At 38.9% G+C, this 12,537-nt stretch overlaps 1 protein-coding gene across 5 annotated transcripts in view; it reads right to left on the bottom strand.

Moving 5' to 3' along the window:
• kcnab2a (potassium voltage-gated channel subfamily A regulatory beta subunit 2a) overlaps positions 1-12,537 on the bottom strand; it is a 103,463-nt gene that overhangs the window by 40,161 nt on the left and 50,765 nt on the right. For 2 of the 5 annotated variants that reach the window (XM_061727388.1, XM_061727387.1), the window contains exons 2-3: positions 11,815-11,972; positions 9,956-9,997 (exon numbers count right to left, since the gene is read on the bottom strand). In XM_061727388.1, coding sequence (XP_061583372.1) covers positions 9,956-9,997; positions 11,815-11,891 — 119 coding nt within the window. In that variant the 5' untranslated portion in view covers positions 11,892-11,972. Of the gene's footprint in view, positions 1-4,451; positions 4,829-6,384; positions 6,465-9,955; positions 9,998-11,814; positions 11,973-12,537 lie in introns of those variants that run through there. The other 3 variants (XM_061727385.1, XM_061727389.1, XM_061727384.1) reach the window with 3 other exon arrangements.

Genomic DNA, 12,537 nt, shown 5'->3' with positions numbered 1-12,537 from the left:
AACTGATGCAGCATATTATTTTGAACAACGTGAAGGCTGAGACGTTTGTAGCTGCTGAAACTTTAAACAAAAAGAGAAAGGAAAAGAAAGGAACTCTCAGTGTGGTATTTGCCGAATGTTTTCGAACAGAATTGAGATGGGGAAATTGACAATCTGAACGATTCTAAAAGGCTACGAAGCTCCTCTGGTGTTAGTCATAAATGTACACATAGACACTTTAAAGACATACTAGACAGCACAGTTATGACAGCATGAGCGATGTTCACACAGATGTACTGTAAAAACATTCAATATGCTTCCAAGCGCCAACATTCAGCAGTGCATGTTATGGTTCCAGTCGCAACACAGAAATGTTTAATTGTTAAAAGAGAGGGTTTAAAACTGCCAAACTTGAAAGGAGCCACTTCCGATGAGAAATGTCCTTCTTAAATTCAAACGTTGAACTGCAATCCAACGAACACTTCAAACAATTGTATAAACTACTTATGACTGTAGAGACGGTCAAGTGCAGCCCTCTCCAGTGAAGCTTGCAGTGCATTACGACTAATAACAAAAGCTTAGAAATTAGGAAAGCACCTTAGTCTTTGGTATAATCCGAGATCAAATAAATTTATGGTGAAAACGCAGAGCTTTGGGACATAATATCTGAAAAATATCACAAACTGAACCACATTTGTGTGATTTAGTTTTGCACTCAAAAGAATTTTCAAAACAGATGCACATCAAGCAAACCAAAATAGAGCAGGACTGTGTAATCCCCAGCATTTCCAGCTCTTGTGCTCATGCTCCAGCTCTGACTTGAACAGTTTGACACGCTGTCACACCAGACTAGCCACACTGAGCTCTGAGAGAAACTGAAGATGGCACCTCTGGAAACCAAATCTATATCACTCAAGATATCTAAACATCATCTCCTACGCTCAAAACCAAACTCAGACACATGTGTAGCACTGGTCCACAGGGCCTGATGTGTAAAAACAAAAAAAGCAATGGTTGAACAGGTTAAAGTACGGCCCACTCAGCTGTATCCAGCTGCAGCTGCGGATACGGGTTGGTTTCTAAATTTAGACTTAGTAGGGGATTGCCTGAAGAAAAACGTCACAGGAGCCCAGATTGAAACACATGCTGCAGCGCATCTGAGATTAAAGGAATAATGACAGTTTAGAGTGTCTCAGGGCGGATTTGTCTTTCATCGTGAAAAGGTTTGTTTCCACATGTTAAAAAGACAATAAGTGACAGAGTAAGAGACTGGTGCAGGCGATCAAAAAAAAGTAACAGACAAACATGCTCAGACGGAAAAAAACACAACTTTCAATGACGGTTCGACGCATAGCAGAAGCATCCATCTGTACTTCCATGTTATGACCGGCTGCCATTTTAAATAGTTTTAGTCTTCTTGTCAAGGTTTCAATAACAATTTATGCTCCTAAGAAACTGATGTATATTTGTTTGACAGAAAATCTCAAAGGTTAGATGCTCTCACTGCATTATGTCATGAAGTGCAGAGGGAGGGTGCATGAATCAGGTTCCTCAGCTTTAGTGGAGCTTCTGCACCACCCAGTGGACACGAATCCTCGACCAGAGCTGAAATCCTCACATGTTAAATATTAATTAAAAAAAACCTTTTCTTAAATTTATTTAACTTGCATCACGGTTGCGTTGTGTGGTTAAATAAGTGAATGTGCAGAAAAATAATATCTAACAAATGTAAAAATACAAACAAAAAATATATATATTTTGAGGTAATTTAGTGGGATTTATATGTTGACTTGAATTTATTTTCATGGCATTTCATCTCTGAGAAAATGTAATGGATATCATTTAAAAAAATTACAAATGAGCTGCAATTATTGCTTATAATACATTAAAAAAAAGAATGTCATTAGGGGGTATCATGGTTCTCCGGAGGGGAAGAGAAATAAATTACAAGCTCTAAAACTCTAAAACGTTTTGACTTACTGTTAAATGTTTTACAAAGCAAACAAACATGACAAATGTGATTTAACGTATTTAAACATCTAAAGACATTTGAGATGTTTCCCCAAGAAACATTTTGTTTTTCAGGAAAAAAAAGAGACAAAAACAATAAACAAAAAAAAAGAAAGGATATTGCTCATCTCTAACGCAGGTGAACTGTTATCTACATCTGCTATATCTATATCAGCTTCCATAACTTTTTGAACCAGTTATAGTTTTGAATAGGAATCTACACACTTTGATTCTTTTCTGCCCCCTAGTGGCCAAGGGTTGATCAACGCTCCAATATTAAAACTAAACATGGATCACTGGTTAGAGACTAAACCAAGTGTGTCAAATAAGTTCTACAACAAGGCAAGTTTATGTTTATTTTATTACAAAACCTGAAGCAAAGCTTTAAATCAAAGCCTTACAAGACAACCAGAGAAGGTTTACTTGAGATAAGGAATCATCCCAATGGATATTCTTTCCTCGTCCATTAGCGTTCAGTCACTCCAGAAATCCATACTCACTCAGGCTTCCTCTATTTAATCCAGGAGACGAGGCTTTCTGTCTCGCCCCTCTGAACTCAGCTGGCTGTTTACCCACTCACTGGCCCTTTCAGTGGGAGGACATGAACACTCGGAAAGTTTCCTGCTGTTCAAAGGGGCCCGCTGAGTGGTCGTATTTTGTTTCAAGAGGAATATAATGGAAACAAAATAACACTTTTCTTTGATTTAAACTGCCTTATATCTGTAACACTTGGGGTCAGCAGCCAATATTCAGTTCTGAGCACAAATAAAGGTATTTTTATCAGGTCTGATCTAACTTTGTCCAGTTTTGGTGATCAATATTAATATGATTATTTCCTGTTAGCCTCCTTCAAGCCAGGAGCATTTTCCCCCAAAAATACAATCTGTGTAGATATTTGGCAGAAATATTTGTGCGAGTATTGGGACACGGCAACAATCAGGACCTGCTTTTCTGAACACACACACGCACGCACACATGTATGCACACACCCCTGAAATAATGATGACTTTGAGTCAGAGGTCTACTGTACTTGCTGACCTAGTTGCAGCCCTAATTACAGAATTGAAAGCAATCACAGTAGAAGGGATCCTGGCCGGATTTCCTCTTTCAAATAAGCTGATACTTGCGTGAAAACCAAAACCACAAATGGTTGAATGCAATACCACAAAATGTGACTACATGAACATTACTGTAAAAGACCCTGTGACAAATAATGAAAATACTGCACAGTCTTTCAGTAATGCTGTTAATATTCTTGATGCACGTTCACAAAGCTTCACCGAAGCCTGTCACGGGCCGGTAACGGAGCTTTACACAGCAGGAAGGTGACTGCTAAGTAATGACTTACGATGCCACCGGCAGACATCGGTAACACTTGAGAAAAGCAGCCAGGCATACCGGCACTCCTGTCACTGGTCTGAGTGAAAAACAGGTCACTGGTCTGAGTGAAAAACAGCAGCTCGGCCTGTGTTTGATGAAAGTTATCCATGTCCCTGACGATGACAACATCAGCCCGGACAACAGATGCTGAGCCTGCCGCTCTGGCAGGGCAAATGGTGCTAACATTTCATATTGATATTGTTGATTGTCAGATTGTACGGACAAGAAATGCATATAAGAATACTGAATCTGCTTCTAATGACTCAATATACACAAACATCAAATTTCAAGTCTTGTATTCCATTTTCTGTCAATACAGTTTTGATACACATTGGGTATCAAGATAGTATTTATTGTGGGCAGTAGGTTGCAGCTGTAGTTTTAACTGTATAGACATTGAAGTTGTGTAACTTTTTTCAAAACGAGAGAGAAACTTAGATTATTATAAGAAAAATTGGAAAATAAGACACGATAAATTGGGTAGATAAGAAAACACTATGCAAAATAACTAAACTACAAAATGTGCAGGACTGGAAGCTACACTGGACTTTTGTTAATGAATTAAAATGAATAATTCTGTCTTAATGGGGAACAATTCTTTGTATCATTAACAAGAGAGGGAAACCAGTGTAAGTGATCAACGGTAGAAGGAAAAGGTGGTGTGAATTTAAGGGGCCAGATAACTCCTCATGGAGCACTCTGTCCTTCCTATGTAGTTGGGCAAATATGCCACCGACCTAGATGATTAAAATAAAACCTGGCCCTGCTACCTTTACATGAGTGGAGTCTGACCAGAGGATTGAACAATGCTGAGGGGGCACTAACCAAGAAGAAGCAGATGGATACTGTCTATATACTGTGAACTAACTACATTTTAGATGAATAAAAGTTTGAGTCCAACCGAAAACTATTACAAGAACCCATTCAGGCCATTTGCCAGACATGCTCAGGAGACCCTTAAAACTGTCCAGACCTAAGACCTCTCCAGCCAGGCTGATTTCAACTGCTGATTCTCAGTACCCACCCCGGTCCTGGTGCAGATAGTAAGCCAGTCCCTGTCCATCTTTGCCTGTTTCTCTTACCTGTACTTCATGCCTGTCTGAAAAGACACACACTCCTCCAGAGCCAAACCATTCATCTTGAGGAAGTCTTCCATGTTCTTAATCTGAGCGGCGATCCTCTGTTCCCGCAGTCTCTGCAGCTCAGCCTGGTCAGTGGCCCTAGCGGGAGGCTGATTCAGCCCCTGGTCCGAGTGGTAGCGGTTGATCCCACTCCGGATGCTCTCGCTGTATGACATAGACAACATCTTGCCACTGCCACTGCCACTGCTGCTGCTTTTCCGAACACCGTTTCCTGGTACTGGCGGTTTGGGGATCTGAGGATTTTCAGGAGGACAATAACTGGACCAGCGCCTATCAGGGGGCCCCCTGGGCCCGCCAGCGTACCCTCCCGCAAACATGCTCCCCCCCACCCTTCCTTCTCCTCCTCCTCGAGATGCTGGGTGAAACCGTGCAGTGCAAAATAAAGTAGTGACACGGATGAAGCAAAGAGCTGCCAGCGTACAGCCACCTCTTTAAATAGCACCTGCTCCCATGAAAAAAAAAATACTCTCCAGCTTGCAGCAGCACACAGGCATGCATCCTGTAATCAGAGTCGCATATAATAGCCCAGCGCCACCCTCCCCTTACAGGTACAGAATGGTAGGATTACACTGATGGGGAGCATCCAGGTGATTGCAGGTGATTAAGGAGCAGGACGGAAAAGGACAAATGGTATCTGTGAAGGAGAGACGGTCACGCATGCACGAAGCAACAGGAGGGAGACTTTCCTACTCTCACATCTCAAACAAATAGGGAGAGCCACAACTAACTTGCTGAGTGTAGAACTATAGTGTATCCCACACATATAGGTACAACAAGCTTTTTCTAGATGGAAAAAGTATAGGTTGCTACAATAAAAGTGTACAAAAAAAAAAATCGGCTTTGGATGCAAATCATTGCAATTAAGGCACTCTTTCAAAAGGAGTTTAAAGTGTCAAAAAATTTCAACAAGAGTTATCAAATTCCTCCATAATTTAGATAATCAGAAAGCATTTAATTGAAATCAATGGACAGAGGTCAGCACTGAGTCAGCTCCATCAGTACAAGAATGCAGCTTAAGGCCAAATGCACCAGTGACGACTGACCACAAAACCACTTTTTCAGCAAAAGGCAGCATGTCACGTTAACAGTGCAACTGTACATTTATGCATTATTAATACTAAACAAGACTGAAACTTACAAAACAACACTAATTAGAATATACTTTATACACATCTAAACTATACAAATTGAAACTGTTCATACTATAAATTGATCATTTCTGAAAATCAAAGATTAAAAAATTAAACATCATATTTGCCATCTCATCATAACTTGAGATCTACAATTTTAATGATAACTGAAATAAAACATATAACAATGTACATTTTACTGCTGGTTTCAAGTACAGTGTTAGCTTCAGACTGTATTGATCCTTTAAACGTCTATGGACAAAAACAACACTTTTATCTGCACTTTTGCTGCATCTCACTATGCTACAGTAATCCTGACACCAAACCGCCATTTAAAGCTTTGATTTTAACATCCAAACAGACATTGAATTTCACATTATGGACACAATAAAATAATAAAAATTAACTGCAAATAATATTGCTTCTATTGATTAGATATGTTGACACAGAGAAAAAGATTTAACCTATTTGTTGCTGCCATCATAGCAGGACAGTAGTCAATCTTCCAAAAATACAAATTTCATCCAAGTTTGTCTAGCATGCATATGCATGTCCATGCATAAGGGCTAACTAGAATTAATTTAGCACCTTTCCCCCAGGGATTAATAAGCAATCTCTGGATATGAGACTTCAGGCTAGGCTGCATGCAGACTACACACACACATACACACACACACACACACACACACACAAACAAACAGTCTCAAATTGGTCACAAGAGCAAATCTTTCCCCCAAACTCACCCGATTTCTCGGAGGTCCGCTCATGAGCAAGGTCGTGGAATGCCAGTTTGCTCTTATAAACACAGACTGCGGACAGTCGTGAAGCAGGTCCACCCAAACTGGGAGTGTCTTACTAGGAAACGCCTAAACCAATTAGTGAATGAGTGCCTCCCTCCCCTCACCACTTGCACCGTACTGTATCACCACAACCAACACCTCTCCTCCTCCCCTCCCGATGAGATCTCATGGAAGAAATCCATTTATGCCGTTTAGTGGCCCGCCTTGTTTCTGCTAACCGCAGCAAATATTATCAGCCCTGAATTATTCACAAAAGCTTTTGCACTAAAAGCTTGTGATTGTTGTTCCACAGGAAAGAATGCTAAGAGCCAGACAATGAGTGGATGAGTACTGTGTGCACATGAAGCACAAACGGGCATGTAAACACAGACTGTACATGTACACACAAGCAGAAAATGACTGAGCATGTCTAAGTAGTATCTAACCAAAGAACGATGAAAACAACAGCAGTTGGCGTGTCTGCATTTCGCCTTCTGGTCTTACAGTATGTTGAGGTTAATATTGTCATCAGATGGTGCCGCATCGTAATGAGTCTTACACACAAAAACAAAGCAAGCATGGCTGCTCTACGTTGGATTGTCATCGAAGTTCAAAATCAGCAGACGTCTTATTAAACAGTTGGATTTCTATGCAGATTATGAAACAAAAAGACCCAGACTAATTCATATCACTACATCTGTTGACATGAACTGGAATTCTAACCACACTGCAAATACAGCTCTGAATCTACCAGGAGAGGCATTCTGGCATGGTTAAAAGATGTACTGCCAGACCACTGATGCTATTTAACACAAGGATTTTAATTACTTTACAACAGCTATTATCAAGAAAATGACTGTGTCCAAGCTGCCGCCCGTCCAACTGATGCCTTGGTGATGACTGAGGTGGTTGACGTTAGTGTAAGTGTTAATATTTCATTCCTTTAGTCACTTTTTTTTTTACTTAAGAAATGTTAACTATATATTAAATCATATTCAAGAAAGCAATTAATTCATACTAGATTATTTGAATGTTTTTGCCTTTGCAATGTAATCTGATATCAATAGTAAAAGAGCAGCATTTTATTCATTTTAGAGATAAAACATTCTGCACACATCAGTATAAAGTTGTGCATACTGTTGTGTGATTTAAAAAGTATTTTAAGGTCTTCCCACCAAGAAAACACAGGTATTACTAGTGGCAGATGAAATCAGCTAAACAATCATTAAATTTGAGTTATGTGGCTCCAGTTCTTAGCTTCATAGGCCTGATGCAATACATTAGGGTACCACTCAGGCTTTTTATCATATATATATATATATATATATATATATAAGACCATACGTACATATGGTTCTCTGTTATAAATCACAATCATCCTACAATCTTGCACATGTCTAAAAGTGAATATTGACTTCCATGTGAGACCAGGATGTCGGCTCAACCGCCTTTACATTCAGGAAAGCTCTCAGTCCTGAAAATGGATGCAGACACGAGGTAGGGTTTTGCATATTAAAAACACACTTGGCATCACAACTTAATAGCTATGAAAATGAAAACGCCAACAAAGAAGTGCAATTTTGCCAATTGTGAAATTGAGACACTCATCAGTGGAGTAAAGAGATTGATATATTTCCTGTTTGACGGCCTCAGTCACAAAATAGAGAACAAAACAAAAACTGCTGAATGGTAAAAAGTAACGGAAGCAATCAACTCTCAAATGATTTGTGCAAGGTCTTTCAACCCCAGCGGAGCAGTTCAACTGCAGCTATTCATGGCACCACAGTTAGATAAGAATATCTTTAAAAAGTAAGCATAAGAAACAAAATCAGAAAAATGAAACCAATCATACTATTCCCCCCTCCCATTTCATCACATCAGGATCTAGCTGCTCTAAATAAATTGAAGAATGATCTGAACAACATTAGAGATGCACTGTTTCCACAACAAATTATCACTTTATAAATCTCACTTTGCACAAAGGAAAAGCTGTACGCGTGGTTTCTTTGTGTATTTAGAGCGAGATCTATAAAACATGCTAAAAACCTTCAAGCATTTTTTAAAAGAACATCACTTAGGTTATCAGTATGAGGGAAAAGCAGATCATCTATCCACAAGAGACACACACACACAGGTCAAAAGTCAACCTTCTTTATGTTCTGTAAAGCTCTCAGTATCCTCATTTAACGATAGCTACAGTATGACCAGAAATACTTTACACATAATCGTAAAAGCTAGTACATAAGTCTCTGGACTAGCCAAGTCATACAGTATTGACAAAATATTAGAGCCCATGCATGTTTTTGTACTGATTTGCAGTAATTCGGGTCATAATCCTCACTTCATTGGACTCCATAGACAAAGCTTGACTCATGAGATCATCACAAGGTCTCACAAGATGGCTGTATAAGGAAACAACCCATAAATAACACAATCTTAAATTTAAAAAAAAGGAATGTTGAACTAAAATGTTAATATCATATAGATCCATTAATACCAAAGCAGGGCGTGGATTTTAAGGCAGTGGAGAAAAAAAACAACAACTTCCAGGGTACATTCACATCAATGTAAAGGCTACTTACCACTAATAATTTTAGTTTGCATCTTGCAAGGTTGAGATAACTAAAATTATTCAAAATACCCTTCCCGGCATCATCACACTTAGCTATTTGAGAGATGGACAAAGATGGAACGCTTAATTGATCCCCCTTACATACACCAGGAAAACATCTAGTGGGACGGTTTGCACTTTTGAAGAACAGAAATGTGTAAGGCGCCAACATAAAAATCAGAGAGTGAGCTCATTACAGGCACATCCACATAGTCAGGGCTTTTTATTACTGGGTCAGCAGAATAAGGCCTGATATTAAGACCATAAAACATGATCCCTACTCTAAAACAGCCCAAAGACTCACCATGCTCAGGAGCATGTGGTCTAGTCCATCAGAGCATCTACTCAACTCCACAAAAGGATCAAAATGATCTCTCTGGTTTCAAAAACAATATATGACTTTAAAAAGCTGGAAAAAATATGAGGAAAGTGCTAAGATCGTCCAAAAAGTGTCTGAAAAGCAGTTCAGTAAAATATGAGAGCTGAAAACAGATATAGGAGTTGGACAGTATGGCAGTCTTAAGTCTCGACATTGGGGAAAAAAAAGAAAAAAGAGGAAAAAAAAAGAAAATCAAAAGTCTGACAATTATTGTTGACTCAAAGGTTTTGTGTGCAACCTTGCAATAAATCCAGCGTTACCCCTATCAGGTTTAAGCTGGATATGCTTTGGCAGCTAAATAGTAGATGATAAGTGTTATCTATGCTGCACAGAATGGATGCACAGCTTTAAATGACAGAACAGCAAATCTTTACAGCAAGGTTACAACGAGAGCAAGATAAAAAAAACACACACACACAAGCATGCACACACTTACAGATGTACACGCAAGTAATACTTGGACTAACACGTCCAAATAAAAATCAGATTCTTAAAATAAAAATGAAGCGGTTATGTGACTGTCAGATACAGAGACAGACGGGTACCTGTAGAACTGTAGCTGTCGTTTGGGGCTCCCATAACGAGCACTGAAGACATCAAGGGAAAGGAGGAAGAAAGAAAGCTCTGATTAATTGAGGCAGGAAAGAAAAAGGAGTTAGTGGCAAAAAGATAGACACAGAAACAAGGTAGTGGCAGACATTAGAGTTGACAAAGATATTTCATGAATACTTAGGAAGTTGTGTCAACTTTAAGTGGAATTAAAGCAAAAGAAAAACAAAAAGTTAAAGTAAGAAGTGACAGAAAACTATGTGGCAAACAGAGTAAATAATATAACACTTATTTCACCAAGCAGGCTGTTCAATAGGTTTGATGGATAATCCTTGGGGTCAAAATTCATATAATTCATATAATTAGGACAAATAGATATAACGAAAGAGACAATGTAAGACACAAACACCTGCATAACAATTACATCCACCCACAAATGTTTTTAATCCATATTTTGTCTGGTCAACTTGAATTAAATTTGTTAGTACCCTTCTGTTTAAGCATAATTTGCAAAAGAAAGTTGGGGATGTTGGTAAGCCTTTACCGTGTTTGTTGATTATCCTTCTCACAACACTTAATGCATTTCGGATTAAAAATACCAAATGACAAAACATGTGAGGTGTCATTTCCCCCCACCCCCCCTCTTTTACTCATCATTTCCCCTGCAGTCATCCTCTGTCAGGACTGCAGGTAGGCCGCTGATGTGCAGAGAATCTGCCTTTGCAGTGTTAAAAGAAAATAAAGATCTTGGCCATCCCTGGAAAAGATGTTGTCTTGAAAGCAGAATATCTTGCTAGAAATTCTTAGCACTGTTCTGCATTAACACTGCCAGCACAGAGGACAAAATGATCTTTGCCAAGAGTACCGATACAACCCGTACCATCACAGAGCCTGGCTTAAGGGCTCAACAGTCTGACTCGACATTTTTGTGTTTTGCTTAGAAAAACATGTCAGGTTTCTTTTTTTGTACATTTTCAAGTGGCATTTGTAAATATAAGTGTATTGTAATGCTTGATACATGTTTTATCATCCATTCCCCATGTAGTTATATCAGGAAACTGGATCTGCAGCAGATCAAAACTGTTTGTCAAGGGTCAAATTCACCAGAGCAGCGTAGATGTCAGCTGTAACAAAGCTGTAACAAAGGTTTTAAGCTTTAGAAAGAAAACACAGTAATTTTGACACAGCCTTAGGCCTGTGCCACTTTCTCCACACCTTTTGAATAATTTAAAGATATGACGCACTGCAGGGGAGGAAATATGCAAACCCCATACAAACATTCTTTAAAAGGAATTACAATTTCATGTATTTCTGTGATTTTCTCATGCTATGCCTTGCTTGATAAAGCATGTTTAGATGTATTTATGTAGGAAATTCTCTCTCTCACAAAAAAACACACCTTTTCTTTCTCATATCAGATAAGATTGTACAGACACTAAACAGCTGGGGGAAAAAAAGACTGAAAAAGCTAATGAGCTGGTAAAAGGCAGCTCAAATAAAATGACCATGCTAATATCTCCTCCCATCCTATATAGTAATTGTATTATTTAAGTATATGAAACACAAGGGTATCACATATCCATAATCAAGTCAGGGACCTAAGAAGTTGGGTTAAGAAAAAAGGTTTTCCTACCACAGTTCAAGTTCAGTTCATTGTAAATGACCAATCAGACTGACTGGTCTTTCAAAGAGGCAGCTTCTACTGTGCTCTGTGAGATGTTTCATGGAAACTTTAAGACGTCTATCATGAAGCCTTTAATGGCAATGTCATTCTGTGCAGGTATTTTATTTACTTACACACTCACACATATGTGTGTATACATTTTGTGTTTACTGTGAATGTCTACCATCGTACCTGTAGATCATGCCAGGGGAGCCGGTCTGTCTCTGGGAGAGGCGGGCGGGGGAGTCTGTGGTAGATTCAGGATACATGGAGGCAGCTGGGAGGGGCTGACGCCAGCTTGCCAAGGGTGGTGTTCGTTCACTAGGACCGTCGATCACTGATCAGGACCTCTGGAAAGGAATGAGTACACATGTAACATGCATTAAAATACATATTTAAATTGATTTTATACTTAAAAGGTAAATCATCATTTTCAAATGTCTTTACGAGGGGAAGATAATGAAGATGGCTCTGTTCACAACGCTAAAGCCATTCCATGTTCTAATAGCCAGTTGTTGTACAGATGGACAAATATGGTTTATGTTTGGTTTGGCTTGTTTAGGACATCCATTAACTCATTTAAAAAAGTATATATTAAAAAAGCCTATCAAATAGATTTTCTTTCATTTATTCAGTCAGTTACATGCTTCTGTCAGAAAAAAAAAATCAATAACTAGAAAATAAATGAATTAATAAATTAATCTTACAAGGCCCAAAACCCAAACCAAAGGGTTTTGCTTTTTTTCCACCAAAGACCCTGCTCTGTCACTGTTCTCCCATCATGTATCTAGACTACATTTGTATACCTCGTATGTGACAAGTAGTTGCCTGGCGCTTGGCACAAAATGTCTGTTCTTAAACACTTCTCCTTGGCCCTTAGTGGAAAACAACAAGAGGTTCAGGAGAAAGGGTCTA

Source organism: Cololabis saira, chromosome 8 (genome assembly GCF_033807715.1).
Source record: "Cololabis saira isolate AMF1-May2022 chromosome 8, fColSai1.1, whole genome shotgun sequence".
Lineage (NCBI taxonomy): Eukaryota > Metazoa > Chordata > Actinopteri > Beloniformes > Belonidae > Cololabis > Cololabis saira.
Note: the sequence above shows the minus strand (reverse complement) of the source record. Positions and strands in the feature narration are given on the sequence as shown.